Source organism: Pseudophryne corroboree, chromosome 1, assembly GCF_028390025.1.
Source record: "Pseudophryne corroboree isolate aPseCor3 chromosome 1, aPseCor3.hap2, whole genome shotgun sequence".
In the NCBI taxonomy this organism is placed as follows: Eukaryota; Metazoa; Chordata; class Amphibia; order Anura; family Myobatrachidae; genus Pseudophryne; species Pseudophryne corroboree.
Window position 1 is genome coordinate 216,182,698 of NC_086444.1, and position 24,053 is coordinate 216,206,750.

At 44.6% G+C, this 24,053-nt stretch overlaps 1 protein-coding gene across 1 annotated transcript in view; it reads right to left on the reverse strand.

Moving 5' to 3' along the window:
- The window catches only part of SLCO4C1 (solute carrier organic anion transporter family member 4C1), a 146,320-nt gene extending 142,550 nt beyond the window's left edge, over positions 1-3,770 (reverse strand). Inside the window, exon 1 of the mRNA XM_063964072.1 lies at positions 3,323-3,770. Within this exon, the coding sequence (XP_063820142.1) occupies positions 3,323-3,734 (412 nt within the window). The 5' untranslated portion in view covers positions 3,735-3,770. The remainder of the gene's footprint in view (positions 1-3,322) is intronic.
- Positions 3,771-24,053: the final 20,283 nt, after the last annotated feature.

Sequence of the window (24,053 nt, forward strand, 5' to 3'; positions counted from 1 at the left end):
GGGCAGCTCGGCGGCGGATCGGCATGTCTGTAGGGCCCTTTACTGTTTAACTGCTTTACAGCGTCAAAACATTAAGGCATAAGAATTTGGAAACATAGCCTTTCCATACAAAATATCGACACTTGACAACCATTGTAACTACAGTATGAGAAGCTAAGTGTTGTCTCCACAAAAATGAAATGCACAGTACAACTTCTCTTAATTTTAATGTACATTTATTAGAATTTTACATATCATTAACAATCTTCATATATGCTAATTAATCCTTTATAATGATAGGGTGACTCTACTTACGCAGAAGTTATTTATTTATTATTAACATTTACTTACACAGCGCAAATTTCTTTGCACTTTAACATGTAGTTAACATGCTGTGGTTAAAAGATGTACAGTAGCTGCCCACAGTCATGTAGCCAACTCGGGTCTATTTATAGAAGGAATAAAACCTTTAAGCTGGAGAAAGCAATACATGTATTATCTCCATATACTGTATACTATACAGAATAGTGTGGAGAAATCACGGATTTCCCCGCATATTTGTTGCACTCCTCATGTACCTGCAGCCAGAGCCGGCCCTAACCAATATGATGCTCTAGGCAAGATTTTGGCTGGTGCCCCCTAGCACCGCTGCTAGTTTTGCCTCTGACCCTACACCCCTTTCCCAGCACCAGCACCCCTTACCCATAGCAGTCCTTATTTTGGTGTTCATACCCCTTACATTTTAAATAGGAACAGTGCGCACATTCTGTGCACAGCTCAAAAGGGGCATGTTCTTACTGGCAAGGGGCATGACCACACAATAGTACCCACAATTCAAATTATGCCACATAGTTCTGCAACTAGTGCTGCAACTTTATTCACATTTTATCATGCGATAGTGTCCCTTATTCACGTTATATCACATAGTAGTACCACTTTACCTTATATACGTTACTCCTCACAGTAGTGCCCCTTATATATACTTTACATCCCACTGATTTGCTCCTTATTCACATTACACCACACCATATTGCTCTTTAGTCACATTAGACCACACAGTAGTTCCCATTCTATACGTTACGCCACACAGTAGAGCACCTTATACACATAATGCCACACATTATTAATGCCCTTATACACGTAATGACACACATAATGTCCCTTACACATATGCCACACATTATTGGTGCCATTTTACACATAATGACACACATAGTGCCCCTTACACATTTGCTGCACATTATCAATGCATTTATACACATGACACACATAATGCCCCTTATACATATGCCGAACACTATTGCACAACCAACCCCCACACACAGCACTCACACTGCCGCTAACACTGTGACCTCTGCCTCTGCTTGGATACAGATGTGTCCTCATACATCTTACCTCAATGCGCCATGCAGCAGGAGATGCCTGCTGTGAGTCAGCTGGCAGCTCTGTTAATGTCAGGCACTTTTTTTAATGAAAATGCGCAAGCAGCTTCTGCTGATTAAAAGGATATGCAGCATGCCCATATTCTGTGTGCGACTGTGGCTTTATCTGCATATGAAATGCTACACACTGAATATAGGTATGACGCATATCATTTTAATCAGCAGAAGCTACTTGTGCACCTAGGCATACCAAATGCCCTAGGCATTTGCCTAGTTTGCCTATGCCTAGGGCCACCGCTGTCTGCAGCCACCATACATTGCAATGGGGGCTATGCAGGTTTGTCATTTATAAAGATTGCATCTTTTTTATTAAAAACATAATGGCATCTCTAAATAATGGTATGCTTACCTAAAGTGCTTGTGATGTCCGACCTCATCTTTGCATTATACAAAGGGAGGGGTACCAATTACACGCAACAACGGCATTCAAACTTGCACCCCTGGCGGCTCCTTCTAGTGCCAGACTCACATTTATGCTCGCAGCCTTATGGGGGTGCAATCAAAAATCTGTGAGTTGGCGGAACTGTCAGTGCATCATACAGCCACAGTTACTTGCACCCACGGATTAATCGCAGGTAATTGGGTTCCCCTGAAAGTCGTTACCGTGAATGCGCAGCTTTACAGGCTTATGTATACGCCATCTAGAATTTGTGATACAGTATATTTTGTGCATGCTCAAGCCGTTAAAGGGCCCCATACACTACAGGGACATGTCGGAACCTCATGTCGCATAAGATTTCCCTTGAACCGCCTGGCAGCCTCCCGGGCTGCAGGATCGCATAGGATACATCGTATGCGGTCCTTTTGCATACAATATATCTTATGCAATCCCAGCCATGTCTGCAGGAACCGACATATCACAAGTGCAGCACTAACAACCCAGAGGCTCTGATACGATGCTTACGGGACCGCGCATCGGATTGAAGGTGAAACACATCCGATTTGCCACTTTCCATCCGATTTATCAACCCGAAAGGTTGAAATCAGATGAAATCTGGCATTATCGTTGTAGTGTATGGGGCTCTTTAGTCCATGCAGATCTAAAATTGGCTAAACTGTTTTGTGCGCGTGCATGCATTCCCTTGCCAGACCACACATGCACAATGCACAAAGAAGAAAACTATTTGCTTCGCAATATGCGGATGTTGGGGGAGGTGTGTGTGTGGGGGATCATTTACAGGTAAGTTTTGCCTTGTAAATGATTGGCGCTTTAAAAATATGGGCACAAACTCTCCCACCTTCGGCTTCTCACACCCTACTACATTTACCCCATATACTGCATATTTTTTAACTCTGCATGTCTGGGATCTTCAATCCAGATAACATGACAGGATACTGAACATAGACAGTTCTCCATCGCAATGCCACCCAAATGTCCCAAAATAAAAACTTAATACAGTAGATAACCCTTTAAATAAACATTGAGCTATTCAACATATATTCATCTGAGGTGATTTTGAGGGATCACACAAATGTCAAAAATTAAATGTCAAAATTTAATATTATATTTGCAAAGTAATAAAAGACCATTTTTCATATCAAATGTCCTATTATATATCAAAAGCTTTGAATGTCAATGTATTAAAAAATTACATGTACACACATACAGTATAAATAAATAAATAAATAAATAAATAAATAGGAAATGCCTTGCTATACCCGACTGTATGAAAAACTTGGAAGTTTGTGGTCAAATATTATTAATATGAATGAAATGTATTTAATTGCTTTATTATTCCTTTGTTTACTTTTAGTAAAGATGGAAGTAATTGTAGCTGTATGCAGTATTGTTCTATGTAGTATACAATCTAATTTACAGTATGTGATAATGAAAGTTTGCATGAAAGCTGCAGATGTAAGACGCTTTCAGGAATCAGGGAAGGAATGCTCTGAGAACTCACCTTGCATAATCGCCAGCAGGCTGTACATCACTAAATACCCTTTGGGATTGTTACAGCATTGCAGGAACCTTGGTGTAAAACTTCCCCATCCACAGGGTCCCTCTCTGAACTCCTCTTTGGCATGGTGGTCTTGTGCTGGCTCCTCTTTCACCGCTACTTTCCCATTATCAACTGGCTTCAACCCCACTTCAGCAAGAGAGGTGAAGGCTGGGTTGTCTATGCCTTCATCCATGATATATATCTCACTGACCTGGCTGGGGGCAGAGGGTCTCAGCAGGTGTTTGAAAGATCGGTGGCTTGGCAGCAGCTCCTCAGAGAAGTTATCTGTACATGTTGTTGCTGTCCCTTTCCTGCTGCTGCTGGGTATGTGAAGCAAGACCAGATGATCTCTGTCAGACATGAGTTGTGTCATATAAAGGTGGGGAAACCTTTTTTTTTTTTCCTAGAGTGTTTCTGGCTGCGATTTGGGATGGCTTCACCTGTCAGCCAAACCACACCTTTACCCATACACACACCTGTCCCCCTCCCTCCTGCGCCTCCCCACCTACAGCATGCATGGCTAACCTGTCAGCCATACACGCACCTCTTCCCTGTACACACCCCTCTCCCTCCCTTCTGTGCCTCCCTATCTGTTAGCATTGATTACCTGGCTGGTAGAGCTAGCTCTACCTGTCTGTTCCCTTGTCTAGTGCATCTCCTGTTGCTGACTACTGTGCCAGGCTGATTACAGTATATCTGCAGTGTCCTATTTCTCTTTCTTTTTCTTTCTTTCTTTCTTTCTTTCTTTCTTTCTTTCTTTCTTTCTTTCTTTCTTTCTTTCTTTCTTTTCCTTCTTTTCTTTCTTTCTTTCTTTCTTTCTTTCTTTCTTTCTTTCTTTCTTTCTTTCTTTCTTTCTTTCTTTCTTTCTTTCTTTCTTTCTTTCTTTCTTTCTTTCTTTCTTTCTTTCTTTCTTTCTTTCTTTCTTTCTTTCTTTCTTTCTTTCTTTCTTTCTTTCTTTCCAGAAGTTGTACATTTCTCATATTACACATTCACATGCCAGAGTTATAATAATTGACAATGCTCCTTTGGCTTTCACATGACTTCCACCTATTAATTATTGACACTATTCTATGCAATAAAAGCAAAGATTACACTCTCATGCCGCTGGTTCTGTGGAATCCTGCAGGGGGTTATAGTAAGACGATATGTCCTGGACTTTTTAGCTGCAAGGTGCAGTATTCCCAAATTACAATGACTGGCAGGCATTAGACCTAGCTGCCCATGCCAGCAAACAGCACATAGATATGAAAATCCCTGTCAAAAGTAATAAAATTTTCCTTTCGGTGTGTATATATTTCTGATCAGATATGCTGCTGTACTGTATGTATATAAAACTCATGCTTATTAAAGTGATAAAATCATGATAAAAATCAAGCTAAAGGGGGGTACACATGGAGAGATCCGTGCTTAATTTCTAAGCAATCTGACTAGATTGCTTAGAAGTTAAGCACAGATCTCTCCGTGTGTATGCCCTACAGCGATAGTGATGCGTGCCCCGTGCGTCGCTCACTTTGTTTTTGTGGCTATTTAGTCGCTATATTACTTAACCCATATTGCAGATGGGGCTTCTTGTTAAGTCATTGAGCCTGTGTGGAAGCTACTATCGTTGACCTATGTTAATGACACTAAGCACTTAACATTGGTCCTTGTTTGAACCTTATCTGTTCTTGTATCTATTACTGGTAGGCATTTTAGCCACTTTCCTCTTCTACTGTATACATTTTATGTTAGTAAACTGATATTAACTACATCCAATGATGAATCCCCTAGGTTGAGAATTATAGGAATCATCTATTGAATCTGATCCCTAAGTATCACACGCTGGCTTTCTAAATTAGCTAGGTATGTGCTCTCATATATAAAATGGTTTGGCATGGGATCTGGTTAATATCATTGTTATTTCTTTGAAAAATATGTGCATGTTTCTTTAATAGGCATTGTCGGCTACAAGTTTTATATTGTGTGACTTATTTTTGACCGATGTAAGTATCCCAAAGCAATCATATCTACTTGTCTTTTGATCATAACTACCTAAGGGGTCTATTTACTAAGCCTTGGATGGAGATAAAGTCGCTGGAGATAAAGTACCAGCCAATAGGCTCCTAACTGCCATGCCACAGGCTGTGTTTGAAAAATGACAGTTAGGAGCTGATTGGCTGGTACTTTATCTCCAGCGACTTTATCTCCATCCAAGGCTTAGTAAATAGATCCCTAGGTGAGGTATGTGCCTTTACATCATTTTGTGCACATTGTGCTGTCTTTCTTCCTTTTTATTTTTCATAATTTTCTGTTTGTTCCATTGGCCTGTGTGTACCAGTTTTGTTCCAATTACTGTTTTTATTGTTATATCTTGTTAAAAACTGAGCAAATGTGTGAGCATAGGTTCTGAAAAATATGTTATAACATTGTAGATATACCCCTGATGCAGTCCCTACTTGAGATGAAACGCGTTGGGAGTGAATCTTTTGGTGATGTGACCTCCAGTCTACAGTCTTGGAAAGAGGAGCTCATGAAAGAAATATCTATACACTTGCTCTCATTTGGTCTCCCACTGGATGTTAGTAGGGGATTAAATGATCAATGAACCTTTATACCATTACGGACACTGACGGTTTTTATGAATTTTAATAAATTTGTGTGTTGTAACTTACTGATTGTTTTTAAAATATCATCATATCCTGTTATTTTGTTATACAATTGTATGGTTCAATTTAATATGGGGTGTTACATTAACCCTTAGGTGCCAATTTAACTATTGCTATATATATATATATATATATATATTTACTATTGTTATTATTTTATTTGTCTATTTTAATGAATTGACCAATACAGGACTTCTTACTTGCATTGCTTTGTTAATGTGCTTATCTATTGTCTTTTATTTCTCTGAGTATAGGCATTAGGCTAGTGTGCATTTTGTAATATGTAATTTCTGCTACTGTCAATGATTAGGCTTAGTCAGTGACTATACTCTCTATAATGGTACCAATATAATAAAGAGAATAAAACATTGGGGGTAATTCCAAGTTGATCGCAGCAGGATTTTTGATAGCAATTGGGCAAAACCATGTGCACTGCAGGGGAGGCAGATATAACATTTGCAGAGAGAGTTAGATTTGGGTGGGGTGTGTTCAATCTGCAATCTAATTTGCAGTGTAAAAATAAAGCAGCCAGTATTTACCCTGTACAGAAATAAAATAACCCACCCAAATCTAACTCTTTCTGCACATGTTGTATCTGCCTCCCCTGCAGTGCACATGGTTTTGCCCAATTGCTATCAAAAATCCTGCTGCGATCAACTTGGAATTACCCCCATTATTAGTAACAGAAGTGAGAAATTACGTTAATCTAAAATCAATATATGTAAATCCTTAGTAATTTTCATTATTTTTTTTACATTGTTTAATTATACAGAGAACGGAGGACATTTTATATGGCTGTAGTGACATAAAATTCTGAATAGCTCTCCACGAGCTCCATTTCAGTCCGAATTAAGGAAAACGCCTATAAATTATACTATCGTTGGTACCTGGTGCCATCGCGTCTCCATTCAATCTACCCTTCCTGCTCAGATAGATGTTAGCGTCAATGTGGCCAACGTGGAACCCTGCTGCACATTTGGTGGAACTGCCCGCAGATTAGGGGATACTGGACTAGGGTCCATAGACTTATCTTTAACGTCCTTGGTCTGACGGTCCCGAGGTCACCTCTCTATTCCCTGCTCTCTCGCCCAATCCCTCACACCCCTCGCCACCAACAGAAACTAACTAAACACATTCTAAATACGGCCAAATGCCAAATTGCGGCCAACTGGAAATCCATGTCACCCCCTACAATCCCTGCTACCATAAATGCTATATGGCAAACCTATAGACTAGAACGTATTACTGCGGTTCTCCGTGACACCCCAGACAACTTTACCGCCACGTGGTCACCCTGGACAACATTTTATGGTGCTGAACCCCCGTTGACTACCATATAAGATAATATAAGTCATCATGATACCCGATTCAACCACCTGACACATTGCACAGGCGGCTGGGACCGGCCGACCACCCCCCCCACTCCCTAACTCCCCCCCCCCTTTTTCTTCCGCCCTCTCTTCTATCGCTATGTTTACTTCTTGTTCTTCTTTTATAAGCTATATTGTTTCACTTAGAGATATTCCTTCACCCTTGGCTACGGTACACAACTGATGCGCAACGCCACCTTCTGGTGGTGCTCCATACATAGGCATACATATTTGTTTGACCTACCACACACCAGCTGTCATACCTAAGTTGATATTTTGTTACTGTCTTGTAACTATTGACTGCGTTATGTGCCATTATGTGATACCTGTACTTCATACCTTACGAATATCTTGTTGAAAGTTAAAACTCAATAAAACTTTTTCTCAAAAAAAAAAAAAAAAATCTGAATAGCAGGCTGAATGAAGCAGCTGTGACAGGTGGAGGTGTCCATGGTAACAGTGGGCCTATGAGAGTTGACTGAGGAATCTGGTGATGGGAGTGGCTTAGCTCTTATAAGGAGAAGACTGACTAGGTTCTCCCTCTTTTCCTCAGAGAAAATTGAACAGTGAAGTGCTCTGTGTTTGTGTTGTACTTAACTGTGTATTATTTGTGATTTTGTGGTATTTTTCTTCTTATTTATTTTCAATCTTTACTAATCTTTAATCTTTTCACCCCTTTTTGTTCACTGACTCTTTCTTTATCTATCTTTTCTACTTTCTAACATGCCGAGGCCCAGTCGTGCTGTGCGTCCCCCTATCCGTTTGATTGAAAGCGGTGACAGGGACGCTCCTGTGTTAGTGTCAGGTAGGGGACAGCATTTGTCAGTACAAGGACTAGGTCAAGCTAGGAGTAATGTGGGTAATGGCGCCGCCGGGGGTCAGGCTCGACCGCCTGAGAGGCTTTTGGCGGGCAAAGCTACGTCACGCAGAGGCCGGGTCAGCAGCTTGTCTGTGTCATGAGCTGTTGTTTCAACTCGTGCTGTGGGAATTGATTCTACGGAACTAATTACCGATAGTGCAATGTCTCGAAGCGTTGTTGCTATGGTGGAGTCACGGAGCAGGGTGTTGAGGAGAGCGGTAACATCTCAGGGAGTTACCTCAGGAGTGCATGTGCCGGAGGTACGTTGTGGTCGCCCCGTGGGCCCGCGGGGGACCGTGGCTGCCAGAGGTGGTTGTCGTAGCACTGTTCTTTCTAGAGGTGAGCAAAATGAAAGAGAAACAAGGGAAAAAAGGTTGGTGCAAGGAGTGGGAGCACCTAATGGAGGAATTAACAGGGGTCCGGTTAGATCAAGGGATACCGGGGCAGACACGGACGTAGCGGGACAGCGCGCGGGTAGCTCGGGCATGAGAAATGCTGAAAGGCAGCAAGGAAGGCTCGCCAGTGTGAATATTAGGGGTGAAAAAGGGGTGCCTGAGGTACATAGTATGAGGGGCACAGTGACAGGGAGGTCATACGCTGATGCTGTGCATTTTGGGAGTAATGGCGCTGGTTGGAACTCGTCTGAGGTAGCGTCTATATGCACTTCAGTCATATCAGAACTGGTCCCGGTGCTGACTGCTAATCATACTGAAGGGAATTTTTTGGGTGAGCAGAATTCCTCCATTTTGAACAGGGATGGCGTAAGTGATTTAGCGACCGCTGTTTCACGGGCCAGAACGGGTGGAAGGAAAAGAGGCAATATGAATCCTAATGAGTGTCTGGTGGATGTTTCTCCTTGCATTTCTCCAGCAGAGTCCTTGGTAGCCGGAGGATTCTGGGGAGTCGGCGGCTGTGGTGGAGTCCGCACTGGATGAGGGAGGTCTTTACGGTGAGTCGGATGTGCACCCTGTAGCGCATAAAAAGGATGCAGTGGTCAGCTCAGGCAATATGGGTGCAGTTAAGGAGAAATCATGCAAGAAAAAAGCTTCGCAAAAACGTAAGCATAGGCGCAGAAGTTACAGGGGTTTATCCACTTCTTCCTCTGAGTCCTCATCTTCAGCTGACAGCAGCTGCAGTGGTTGCAAGAAAAGACATAAAAGAAGGCGCACACACAGCAGCTCTAGCATGTCCTCGGAGGAGGGTCCCGAAGATTCTTTGCAATGTGCAAATACTGCTGTTTTGAGAGGCGTACGGCCCAGAATTAGGAAGCGTATTCGACAGGGCAAATTTGTGAATATGTTTGCTTTAACTAGTAAAGCGAGAAAAGCATTAGTGGCGGCTAGAAAGAAATCGGGTATAGGCAGAGGCGGATTGGCCATAGGGCTTACAGGGAAGATTCCCGGTGGGCCGACGTACCCGTGGGGCCTGTTTTGTTTGAGGACATGTGGTCCTTTTTATAGACATAATGAATAAGATGCAAAATAATTTCGATATATGAAAATGACTTTGAAACTTAGCCTGTGATTGCAGATGATCTAGTGTATGCTCTTGGAAAGAAATGGGAGCGCTGAATGAGTCTAATGAATGAATTTATTGACAGGATGGATAAAACAGTGTTTCATTAAACACATTAATAAAGATAAAAATGAAAATGTCCAAACATAAAATTACCTAGTAATAAATTGATACAGTGTATTAAAAAAATTGTGGAAAATCACATGAATACATGATAATGAATATGACTGCAATAAAGCACCTGAAAAGACAGATGGAAAAAGTCTTTGTAAACCTTATTGAAAAAGTGCAATGATGCTTCGTGATTTTTCAGCCGTGCGTCCACGGACTGAAATATAATGTAAGTGGGAGACTATTAAGAGGTGCCTCTAATATGAATCACTGTTGCAAAATGTAGTCTCACCTCTCCTTATGCACATACAAGCCGCATTATAGTGTTAGGGACGGCTCAATTGGGCCGGGCAAGCAGTGTCCCAATGTTGGAAGTGCGGACACCGGCACTATGCTGATATCTTAGTTTTAGATGGTAATGATAGGGAAAACCCAATTTCTCCTGTGGTGTGTCATCCGATGAAGGAAAACTTCTTCGTTGTGAGCGCTGTACTGAGCCGGGTGTGCAGCGGCTCGATGCAGTCGAAGTACAGAGTGTCACGCCGCTGGTAGAATGTCCATGTATTGCGGCTAAGCTCTAATCGGTCCATACAACTCAAGGGTGTCAGGGAAATATCGCAGTCAAACTGAATCCTTTACTGGGGTGCCTTAACGCGTTTCTCGGCCTGTAGCACTGGCCGTTTCATCAGAAGGGAATGAATAAGCAAATGAAGACTTGCCAGGGTATATATACCATGTTGATTAAAAAATCGTAATCTGCTGTGCTAATTAATTGATGCCAAACACAGGTCTCTGCTGAAATAAGTTAAACCAATATAGTGTGCCACCAAGATACATATAAAAAAGAAAAAGAACAATTGATGCTAAATAAAATATAAATATATGAGGGCTATCACAATATAAACATTCTTATTGATTTAATAGATTATACATTCAGATATAATTTTCTAAAACATATAATTAATTAATTAATCAATCATCTTATTAATTCCACTTTCCCTTGAGTTGTGTGGACCGATTAGAGCTTAGCCGCAATACATGGACATTCTACCAGCGGCGTGACACTCTGTACTTCGACTGCATCGAGCCGCTGCACACCCGGCTCAGTACAGCACTCACAACGAAGAAGTTTTCCTTCATCGGATGACACACCACAGGAGAAATTGGGTTTTCCCTATCATTACCATCCAAAACTAAGATATCAGCATAGTGCCGGTGTCCGCACTTCCAACATTGGGACACTGCTTGCCCGGCCCAATTGAGCCGTCCCTAACACTATAATGCGGCTTGTATGTGCATAAGGAGAGGTGAGACTACATTTTGCAACAGTGATTCATATTAGAGGTACCTCTTAATAGTCTCCCACTTACATTATATTTCAGTACGTGGACGCACAGCTGAGAAATCACGAAGCATCATTGCACTTTTTCAATAAGGTTTACAAAGACTTTTTCCATCTATGGCCCTCATTCCGAGTCGTTCGCTCGGTATTTTTCATCGCATCGCAGTGAAATTCCGCTTAGTGCGCATGCGCAATATTCGCACTGCGACTGCGCCAAGTATCTTTGCTATGAAGATAGTATTTTTACTCACGGCTTTTTCATCGCTCCGGCGATCGTAATGTGATTGACAGGAAATGGGTGTTACTGGGCGGAAACAGGCCGTTTTATGGGCGTGTGGCTGAAAACGCTACCGTTTCCGGAAAAAACGCAGGAGTGGCCGGAGAAACGGGGGAGTGGTTGGGCGAACGCTGGGTGTGTTTGTGACGTCAAACCAGGAACGACAAGCACTGAACTGATCGCACAGGCAGAGTAAGTGTGGAGCTACTCTAAAACTGCTAAGTAGTTTGTGATCGCAATATTGCGAATACATCGGTCGCAATTTTAAGATGCTAAGATACACTCCCAGTAGGCGGCGGCTTAGCGTGTGTAACTCTGCTAAATTCGCCTTGCGACCGATCAACTCGGAATGAGGGCCAATGTCTTTTCAGGGCTTTATTGCAGTCATATTCATTATCATGAAATCATGTGATTTTCCACAATTTTTTTAATACACTGTATCAATTTATTACTAGGTAATTTTATGTTTGTACATTTTCATTTTTATCTTTATTAATGTGTTTAATGAAACACTGTTTTATCCATCCTGTCAATAAAATCATTCATTAGACTCATTCAGCGCTCCCATTTCTTTCCATTATCATATTTTTGATTCATTGTTGGGGCTGCCCGCTCACAACCGGTGAGCGGCCGTCTGAGTCTTATCAGGTGTGTGTGTATTGTGGAGCGCCAATTCTCTGTATATATTTTTAGTGTATGCTCTGTCTGCCTGCTTGGCTGACATATAAGATTGAGTGAATAGTAATTGGGATACGGTTGGTGTAATAAGCAAGAAAATATATCTTTCTACAGAATGATATAGTTTCCTAAATTCTGAAGGTGTATCATATAATGTGCTCATAATATTTAATTGTATTTCTTTTTAACTTCCCCCTTGATGCTGGACATGCCCACTATCTGGAAAGTGTTGGGGGAGGGTGCTGCTGCCATGGCCCATGGCTAGACCTTACAGCTCTGGTGCTGCCCATGTGAGGCCACTAGTACAAATTTTTCCAGGGCCGCTTTTTGTTCCCAGTCCGCCCCTGGGTATAGGTAAGGAGGCTTATAAGTCTTACTCTAATTGGCAGAAGGGCATGCTTATTTTTGCGGCTTGTTATTTGGAGTCCAGACCTCAGGAGCACATGAATATAATGTATTTGCTTCACGAATTGGCCAGAGCTGGGCGCGGAACAGCATGGAGGTCCTATGATGAGGAGTTTCGCAGAAAACAGAATGGCAAGGAAATCATCGATTTTGTTAAAAAAGATGTAGAGATTTTTGTAGATGTTACTCAAACTCTAAAAAGTGGTTCAGAGGGTTTGGCCGAGAAACTAGGCAATATCAGTAACAGATGGTTAGCGGGTAAGAATAGATCAGGCAGATGCTATGCCTTTAATAATGGTCAATGTACCCTGGGGTTCAGGTGTCGTTTTCGGCATGTTTGTATTCACTGTGAGGGATCCCACCCCATCAAAAACTGCCAAGAGACTGCCGGTGGTAGAGAGGGTTTGCACACACAGCAGCAACGAGTCCCGTCCCGGCAGCTGCTGGCGCTAAGTAGGGCCCCTACTCCAGTTAAATTGTACAAATTATTGTATTGGTTGGATTATTATCCAAATAGAGATCCCTGTAGCTGAGGAGAAGACGGCAGGTCCTATATCGGTGTTTACTTTTTTGGGAATCAAAATTGATACTATTTAGGGTTTTTGTCGTTTACCCAGGGAAAAAATAGATAAATAAAAAGTAGATATAATCGTGGCATTGGCAAATGGCAAGTTGATGTTGAGACAAGCTCAATCACTATTGGGGTCTCTCAATTTTGCTTGCCGAGTTATACCTATGGGTAAGGCCTTCATCAGGAAGTTGGAGAGAGCCACAGCGGGTGTTAATAAAAAAAACAAAAAACTTTGTCATTTTTAGGAGATTATCTAAAGAATTTCATGGGGATCTGCACATTTGGGATGAATTTTTTGACGACTTTCAATGGTGTTCGCATTTGGCAGGCTATACCCAGATCCAATGTAGAGTTGCAATTATTCACTGATGCAGCAGATTCTACGGGTTTTTGGAGCATACCTTGAGGGTAGGTGGTGTGTCTCCCCATGGCCAAAAACCTAGTTTGATGAGGGACTCACTAGTAATATGTTATTATTAGAATCATTCCCCATCATGGTAGCTCTGAAGTTATGGCATGAGGTCTTGGCCAATCTGTTAGTAGTTTTTTGGTGTGACAATTTGGGTGTGATTCATGAGTTTAACAGTCAGAAAGCTGCTGGCCTTCCTGTGCGGCGATTGTTGGGTCAGATGGTTTTGTGTTGCCTTCAATCGAATATAAGTTTTCGCGCTAGGCATGTTCCAGGCATTAAAAATGGTGTGGCAGATGCGCTTTCACGTTTTGAGTGGCACAGGTTTAGGGTGCTAGCTCCGGATGCGAATGTTTCTGGTGACCCTTGCCCATCTTATGCCTGGCAGGTGATACGCCCGGATTGGAGGGCTTAGCTCTACGATCCTTGGCACCTTCTACCCTTCGAGGGTACAGAAACGCTATGGGAAAGTGGGAGAGATATGTCCGTTTACATCAGGACCAAGGTAAGACTGATTATGCAATGTTATTGAATTACTGTATGTTTGGGAATGTTTTAGCGCAGGCAGGTCAAGAGGGTTTCTTATTTCTTGAGACTTGAAGGTCGGCATGATTTTACTAAATCTTTCCTTCTAGCAAGGATTCTTAAAGGGTGGGCTTGAGTGATGCCCCCTGTACAAGATGCACGAAGGCCAATAACCATTTCAATATTGCGGCGCATGGCGGTCATGTTGCATGAGGTCTGTGTATCTGATTACGAAGCACTCTTATTTAAACTGTGTTTTGCCATGGCCTTTTTCGGGGCCTTTAGAGTCAGTGAACTGGTGCCAGCTTCAAAAACAGCAAAGTCACCTATGCTTCGTAGACATGTGTCACTGGAAGATGGAGGCTTATGGTGCAAAGTACAACGTTCCAAAATGGACCAATTAGGTAAAGGTTGTTGGGTTGTTTTGAGATGTGTGGACGACAAGGAGATTTGTGCAGTGTCCTTGGTTAGGTTTATTTGAGAACAAGGGCTGATATGCCAGGTCCATGGTTTCAGCATATGGATGGTATGCCAGTTACTCAATTTAGATGGGTGCCGGAACGTTGTATTTGCACGATGGGTTTGTCAGTATCGAGATACGGTACCCATTCATTTCGTATAGGTGCAGCGACAACAGCAGCCGCCGAAGGCAGTTCGAGCGGGCAAATTAGAGCTCTGGGGAGGTGGAAGTCTTATGTATTTCAGAAATATATCAGGTTTTGACCTGGTGGATTAAAAATCAGACTTGAGGTTTCAGCTACTCGCCATATTTGGGGGTTTTGAGGAATTTTTTTATCTTGTCAAGTGCCTTAAGCCTTGGGGTTCATACCCGCTTGGCAGGTGTGTTTTTCGCCTCTCGTCAAGTCTGATCCCTCATACCCATCCCCCCTTTTCATCCCCGCTTCAAAAAAATTCTCACCTTAGAAGCCAAATTAAACTAGTTAAAAAAAAACCTATTTTAGTAAGTTTATAATGGGATGTTTTTGGGTAATGTTGTTTAAAAATTTTTGTGTTAGGGTTTTTTTGTATGTTAAGGTTCTGTGAATATGGTTTTTGTACTTTCAGATTTGCGCTTGGACGAGTGTCCGATATGGATTATTGGGCACTCATATGTTTACTATGGTGAGAGGTCTGGTGTGGAATGCCTTCAGTCCCCTGAAGCTAATCTTATCAGATGGATCGGTGTGAGGGGACTTCTCTGGGAGCAAGTCATGCCCCTATTTTGGCAACAGTCGGAGAGGTCGGGATACCCGCTGAGGGTGGTGTTCCATGCTGCGGAAATGATTTGACGAGAAGGACGGGTCTGGATCTTCGCACAATTATAGTCAGGGACTTAGTTAGCTTGCAGAACAGGTTGTGTTTTTTGAGTGTGGGGTGGTCGGACATTATCCCACGTTTGGTTTGGACTTGGAGAGATGCGGACAGACCGGCTGCCATAGAGTTGGTCCAGCGCCGGATCAATTCTGTGGTGGGCAGGGTTGTTAGTGAAAATTGGGGGTTTGTGGTCCCACATCCCTCAATTTTAGTTTCTGCCCCTCATCTTTACATGGCCGATGGTGTCCATCTAAATTTGATGGGTATGAAATTTTTTATGGAGGATCTGTTGTTCGCTGTATGTAGTCAGGAATTTTATAGATAGGTAGGAGGAGTTTAGGAGTAGTAAGAGGAGTTTTGAGGTTGAGGTATGGTGGCGGGGGTTTCGTTGAAACTGGCGGGTTGGGACGGCCTGAAATTGTGGCTGTAATTTAACGAGTTTTATAGGTGCTCAGGAGATGTGAAGGTGGTGGAGTTTGATACATTATGGGGCCGGAGTTCCATTGGACCAGGTGGGCTTCGGTCTCTGGTGGAGTTGGTACACACCTGAGCACCTTTTGGTTTTGAGTTGGGGAATACCTTGAGTGGAGAGTTGGTCACGGTATTCCCGATAAAGAGCAAGTAACACAAGGGGTGGCAAATGGCCCATTATGGCCCCTTGTGATGTGAGGGGGGCTGGGCTTAAATTGGGCCCTTAATAGCCTCCCATTGTGATGTGTGGGGGGCTGGGCTGAAATTGGGCCCCTTAAAGCCTCCCCTTGTGATGTGATGGGGCTGGGCTGAAATTGGGCCCTTAAAGACCCCTTGTTATGCGAGGGAGGCCATGCTGAAGTTGGGCCCTTGCCTCCTCTTGTGTTTTGGTCAGCCACAGTTAAAAGGTTTTAAAAGATTAGAATAAATAGGGACTTTATTTAATAGGCCATCCTTCCTTGCCACCATACCATTTATTTAATAAAAGCTGACAATTTTATTGGCAAACATTATTCTTGTGTCAGTGTCAGTTATTTCTTTATGGATGTTGGTGTATGCGTATGGATGAAGAACAGTCTACGATAGACATTTTATTTATTGTGAAGTGAGATGTATACAGTACTTAGGGGCAACTTTTTCTTTACTATAATAAAGTGAAAATGGATGTTTTCACACTTTTCATATTATTTCATTATCACTCAAATATACAATATCAAAGGACTTCTGGAGTAGTTTTCATTAAAAAAAAACAATGTTAAACTTGCATTAATTTAGCTAGTAAAACATATTTCCCATACTTGTAATGAGAAATACAATCTGTTTCAGATTTATTAAAAGTAAATTATAAAAAGTACCAGAGGGAGCCTTGCGATAATAACGCCATCTGCAGATGCAGGCTTCCTTCCGTGTCCTCTACTCCTGCTCTACCCTTCCTGTATGTTGACAGCAAGTGTAGAGCATATACTGTAGCTGGCTTCTGTGATCAGTCTCTGGGGTAAATTTACTAAGATTCGTATTTTCCCGTTTGAGGTCAAAGTTCAATCACGAATGACATCGAAAGTGTAAATATGCAACTTTTTGAATTGATTACGACTAATTTACTAAGCTGCCGTATTCTGCATTTTCGGGTTTTCCGATGTCGATGTCATTCGTTTTTTTTGGCAGTGTTTTACGTGAGTGACTTGTAAAACACTGCCGACTTTAATACAATGAATCTCGGCCGGATCTGAGAGATCCGTGCTGGGCTTCATTGTGCAGCTTGTAAAAAAAAAAAAGTTTAAATGTTTAAAAAAAATTGCGTGGGGTCCCCCCTCCTAAGGCAAACCAGCCTCGGGCTCTTTGAGCCGATCCTGGTTGCAGAAATATGGGGAAAAAATGGACAGGGGTTCCCCCATATTTAAGCAACCAGCATCGGGCTCTGCGCCTAGTCCTGGTTCCAAAAATACGGGGAACAAAAAGAGTAGGGGTCCCCCGTATTTTTTAAACCAGCACCGGGCTCCACTAGCTGGACAGATAATGCCACAGCCAGGGGTCACTTTTATACAGTGCCTTGCGGCCGTGGCATCAAATATCCAACTAGTCACCCCTGGCCAGGGTACCCTGGGGGAGTGGGGACCCCTTCAATCAAGGGGTCCCCCCCCAGCCACCCAAGGGCCAGGGGTGAAGCCCGAGGCTGTCCCCCCCATCCAATGGGCTGCGGATGGGGGGCTGATAGCCTTTGTTCAAAGTGATTGATATTGTTTTTAGTAGCAGTACTACAAGTCCCAGCAAGCCTCCCCCGCAAGCTGGTACTTGGAGAACCACAAGTACCAGCATGCAGCGGAAAAATGGGTCCGCTGGTACCTGTAGTACTACTACTAAAAAAATACCCCAATAAAGACAACACACACACACCTTGAAAGTATAACTTTAATACATCCATCCACACCTCCATATACACATACTTACCTTATGTTCCCACGCAGGTCGGTCCTCTTCTCCAGTAGAATCCATGGTGTACCTGTAGAAAAAATTATACTCACATAATCCATGGTTGAAGGCTCCTCTGCTTGTAATCCTTTTGTAATCCACGTACTTGAAAAAATAAAAAAACGGATACCCGACCACGAACTGAAAGGGGACCCATGTTTTCACATGGGCCCCCTTTCCCCGAATGCCAGAAACCCACTCTGACTGATGTCTAAGTGGGTTTCTTCAGCCAATCAGGGAGCGCCACGTTGTGGCACCCTCCTGATCGGCTGTGTGCTCCTGTACTGTCTGACAGGCGGCACACGGCAGTGTTACAATGTAGCGCCTATGCGCTCCATTGTAACCAATGGTGGGAACTTTCAGGTCAGTGGTTGACCGAAAGTGACCTCACCGCTGACCTGAAAGTTCCCACCATTGGTTACAATGGAGCGCATAGGCGCTACATTGTAACACTGCCGTGTGCCGCCTGTCATACAGTACAGGAGCACACAGCCGATCAGGAGGGTGCCACAACCATGGATTATGTGAGTATAATTTTTTCTACAGGTACACCATGGATTCTACTGGAGAAGAGGACCGACCTGCGTGGGAACATAAGGTAAGTATGTGTATATGGAGGTGTGGATGGATGTATTAAAGTTATACTTTCAAGGTGTGTGTGTGTGATGTCTTTATTGGGGTATTTTTTTAGTAGTAGTACTAGAGGTACCAGCGGGCCCGTTTTTCCGCCGCATGCTGGTACTTGTGGTTCTCCAAGTACCAGCTTGCGGGGGAGGCTTGCTGGGCCTTGTAGTACTGCTACTAAAAACAATATCAAACACTTTTCACAAAGGCTATCAGCCCCCCATCCGCAGCCCATTGGATGGGGGGGACAGCCTCGGGCTTCACCCCTGGCCCTTGGGTGGCTGGGGTGGGACCCCTTGATTGAAGGGGTCCCCACTCCCCCAGGGTACCCCGGCCAGGGGTGACTAGTTGGATATTTGATGCCACGGCCGCAAGGCACTGTATAAAAGTGACCCCCGGCTGTGGCATTATCTGTCCAGCTAGTGGAGCCCGGTGCTGGTTTCAAAAATACGGGGGACCCCTACGCTTTTTGTCCCCCGTATTTTTGGAACCAGGACCAGGCGCAGAGCCCGGTGCTGGTTGCTTAAATATGGGGGAACCCCTGTCAATTTTCCCCCCATATTTTTGCAACCAGGGCCGGCTCAAAGAGCCCGAGGCTGGTTTGGTTTAGGAGGGGGGACCCCACGCATTTTTTTGTTTTGAAAATTTATAACATTTCCCCCCCCTTCCCACTGAAAAACATGCACGGATCTCATGGATCCGTGCCACTGGCGTGCGCAGCACATTTTATTAGGGGGTGCACCGTCGGAGGGGTGTGTCTAGCACCATCTATTGATGGTCAATGCATATAAAATATCCACCTTTGTACCAATCCTAATAAAGCAGATACATTGTCAGATGTTGTGGTGTGCACCAAACAAACACCCCTGATGGCACTCACTGCAATTACACTGCTCCTCCTCTGCCTGGTCTGGCTCCCCCTGTCTTTCCCCTGCAAACGGCAGCAGCTTACTTACAAGTCAGTCACTAACTGACACTGACAGTCGCAGACTAGTACTGCTGCTGCCGCTGCTGGAAAAACAAGTGACGTGTCAATGCTGCTGCCAGCCATCCGCCAGTATTGAATTTGTCTTCCTAAGAGGAACGCTGGCTGCATGCTGCTCCTCATCAGTGGCTGGTGTTGGCATAGCATAGAATGAAAGAGGTGTGTATGTGGCGGGTGTGACGGGTGGGCATGCAAGCATGATGTCATCACGTCACATCACACTGTTTTTGTACATTGAGGTGGAGCCGGGAGTTTGAAAGCCCCTGTGGTAGTGGTACCCTTGATTAACCCAGGCGTCCGGTCAATAATGCAGTCCTGACAGGGTGCAGCGCAGAGGGGACAGTAATCAGCCTGCTCGGCGATCGATGCCTCAGGCATGTGAGATCCGGGTGCCAGACATTAGGGGGTGCCTGTGCGCACCAGGCACCCCCCCTGCGCACACCTATAATCCGTGCATGCCTATACAAACACGGGATAAAAAAGCAGGTCTGGTTTTTTTAGCACTTTTTCACGATTTGTATTTTATCACGGCAGTGTTTGGCTATTGTCGGCAGTGTTTGTGTTTTGCACTTTTTAGTAAATTCTAGAGATGAGCGCCGGAAATTTTTCGGGTTTTGTGTTTTGGTTTTGGGTTCGGTTCCGCGGCCGTGTTTTGGGTTCGACCGCGTTTTGGCAAAACCTCACCGAATTTTTTTTGTCGGATTCGGGTGTGTTTTGGATTCGGGTGTTTTTTTCAAAAAACCCTAAAAAACAGCTTAAATCATAGAATTTGGGGGTAATTTTGATCCCAAAGTATTATTAACCTCAAAAAACATAATTTACACTCATTTTCAGCCTATTCTGAACACATCACACCTCACAATATTATTTTTAGTCCTAAAATTTGCACCGAGGTCGCTGTGTGAGTAAGATAAGCGACCCTAGTGGCCGACACAAACACCGGGCCCATCTAGGAGTGGCACTGCAGTGTCACGCAGGATGTCCCTTCCAAAAAACCCTCCCCAAACAGCACATGACGCAAAGAAAAAAAGAGGCGCAATGAGGTAGCTGTGTGAGTAAGATTAGCGACCCTAGTGGCCGACACAAACACCGGGCCCATCTAGGAGTGGCACTGCAGTGTCACGCAGGATGTCCCTTCCAAAAAACCCTCCCCAAACAGCACATGACGCAAAGAAAAAAAGAGGCGCAATGAGGTAGCTGACTGTGTGAGAAAGATAAGCGACCCTAGTGGCCGACACAAACACCGGGCCCATCTAGGAGTGGCACTGCAGTGTCACGCAGGATGTCCCTTCCAAAAAACCCTCCCCAAACAGCACATGACGCAAAGAAAAAAAGAGGCGCAATGAGGTAGCTGACTGTGTGAGAAAGATAAGCGACCCTAGTGGTCGACACAAACACCGGGCCCATCTAGGAGTGGCACTGCAGTGTCACGCAGGATGTCCCTTCCAAAAAACCCTCCCCAAACAGCACATGACGCAAAGAAAAAAAGAGGCGCAATGAGGTAGCTGACTGTGTGAGAAAGATAAGCGACCCTAGTGGCCGACACAAACACCGGGCCCATCTAGGAGTGGCACTGCAGTGTCACGCAGGATGTCCCTTCCAAAAAACCCTCCCCAAACAGCACATGACGCAAAGAAAAAAAGAGGCGCAATGAGGTAGCTGTGTGAGAAAGATAAGCGACCCTAGTGGCCGACACAAACACCGGGCCCATCTAGGAGTGGCACTGCAGTGTCACGCAGGATGTCCCTTCCAAAAAACCCTCCCCAAACAGCACATGACGCAAAGAAAAAAAGAGGCGCAATGAGGTAGCTGTGTGAGTAAGATTAGCGACCCTAGTGGCCGACACAAACACCGGGCCCATCTAGGAGTGGCACTGCAGTGTCACGCAGGATGGCCCTTCCAAAAAACCCTCCCCAAACAGCACATGACGCAAAGAAAAAAAGAGGCGCAATGAGGTAGCTGACTGTGTGAGTAAGATTAGCGACCCTAGTGGCCGACACAAACACCGGGCACATCTAGGAGTGGCACTGCAGTGTCACGCAGGATGTCCCTTCCAAAAAACCCTCCCCAAACAGCACATGACGCAAAGAAAAAAAGAGGCGCAATGAGGTAGCTGTGTGAGTAAGATTAGCGACCCTAGTGGCCGACACAAACACCGGGCCCATCTAGGAGTGGCACTGCAGTGTCACGCAGGATGTCCCTTCCAAAAAACCCTCCCCAATCAGCACATGATGCAAAGAAAAAGAAAAGAAAAAAGAGGTGCAAGATGGAATTATCCTTGGGCCCTCCCACCCACCCTTATGTTGTATAAACAGGACATGCACACTTTAACCAACCCATCATTTCAGTGACAGGGTCTGCCACACGACTGTGACTGATATGACGGGTTGGTTTGGACCCCCCCCAAAAAAGAAGCAATTAATCTCTCCTTGCACAAACTGGCTCTACAGAGGCAAGATGTCCACCTCATCTTCACCCTCCGATATATCACCGTGTACATCCCCCTCCTCACAGATTATCAATTCGTCCCCACTGGAATCCACCATCTCAGCTCCCTGTGTACTTTGTGGAGGCAATTGCTGCTGGTCAATGTCTCCGCGGAGGAATTGATTATAATTCATTTTAATGAACATCATCTTCTCCACATTTTCTGGATGTAACCTCGTACGCCGATTGCTGACAAGGTGAGCGGCGGCACTAAACACTCTTTCGGAGTACACACTTGTGGGAGGGCAACTTAGGTAGAATAAAGCCAGTTTGTGCAAGGGCCTCCAAATTGCCTCTTTTTCCTGCCAGTATAAGTACGGACTGTGTGACGTGCCTACTTGGATGCGGTCACTCATATAATCCTCCACCATTCTATCAATGTTGAGAGAATCATATGCAGTGACAGTAGACGACATGTCCGTAATCGTTCTCAGGTCCTTCAGTCCGGACCAGATGTCAGCATCAGCAGTCGCTCCAGACTGCCCTGCATCACCGCCAGCGGGTGGGCTCGGAATTCTGAGCCTTTTCCTCGCACCCCCAGTTGCGGGAGAATGTGAAGGAGGAGATGTTGACAGGTCGCGTTCCGCTTGACTTGACAATTTTGTCACCAGCAGGTCTTTCAACCCCAGCAGACCTGTGTCTGCCGGAAAGAGAGATCCAAGGTAGGCTTTAAATCTAGGATCGAGCACGGTGGCCAAAATGTAGTGCTCTGATTTCAACAGATTGACCACCCGTGAATCCTTGTTAAGCGAATTAAGGGCTGCATCCACAAGTCCCACATGCCTAGCGGAATCGCTCCGTGTTAGCTCCTTCTTCAATGCCTCCAGCTTCTTCTGCAAAAGCCTGATGAGGGGAATGACCTGACTCAGGCTGGCAGTGTCTGAACTGACTTCACGTGTGGCAAGTTCAAAGGGCATCAGAACCTTGCACAACGTTGAAATCATTCTCCACTGCACTTGAGACAGGTGCATTCCATCTCCTATATCGTGCTCAATTGTATAGGCTTGAATGGCCTTTTGCTGCTCCTCCAACCTCTGAAGCATATAGAGGGTTAAATTCCACCTCGTTACCACTTCTTGCTTCAGATGATGGCAGGGCAGGTTCAGTAGTTTTTGGTGGTGCTCCAGTCTTCTGTACGTGGTGCCTGTACGCCGAAAGTGTCCCGCAATTTTTCTGGCCACCGACAGCATCTCTTGCACGCCCCTGTCGTTTTTTAAAAAATTCTGCACCACCAAATTCAAGGTATGTGCAAAACATGGGACGTGCTGGAATTTGCCCATATTTAATGCACACACAATATTGCTGGCGTTGTCCGATGCCACAAATCCACAGGAGAGTCCAATTGGGGTAAGCCATTCCGCGATGATCTTCCTCAGTTGCCGTAAGAGGTTTTCAGCTGTGTGCGTATTCTGGAAAGCGGTGATACAAAGCGTAGCCTGCCTAGGAAAGAGTTGGCGTTTGCGAGATGCTGCTACTGGTGCCGCCGCTGCTGTTCTTGCGGCGGGAGTCCATACATCTACCCAGTGGGCTGTCACAGTCATATAGTCCTGACCCTGCCCTGCTCCACTTGTCCACATGTCCGTGGTTAAGTGGACATTGGGTACAACTGCATTTTTTAGGACACTGGTGAGTCTTTTTCTGACGTCCGTGTACATTCTCGGTATCGCCTGCCTAGAGAAGTGGAACCTAGATGGTATTTGGTAACGGGGGCACACTGCCTCAATAAATTGTCTAGTTCCCTGTGAACTAACGGCGGATACCGGACGCACGTCTAACACCAACATAGTTGTCAAGGACTCAGTTATCCGCTTTGCAGTAGGATGACTGCTGTGATATTTCATCTTCCTCGCAAAGGACTGTTGAACAGTCAATTGCTTACTGGAAGTAGTACAAGTGGGCTTACGACTTCCCCTCTGGGATGACCATCGACTCCCAGCGGCAACAACAGCAGCGCCAGCAGCAGTAGGCGTTACACGCAAGGATGCATCGGAGGAATCCCAGGCAGGAGAGGACTCGTCAGACTTGCCAGTGACATGGCCTGCAGGACTATTGGCATTCCTGGGGAAGGAGGAAATTGACACTGAGGGAGTTGGTGGGGTGGTTTGCGTGAGCTTGGTTACAAGAGGAAGGGATTTA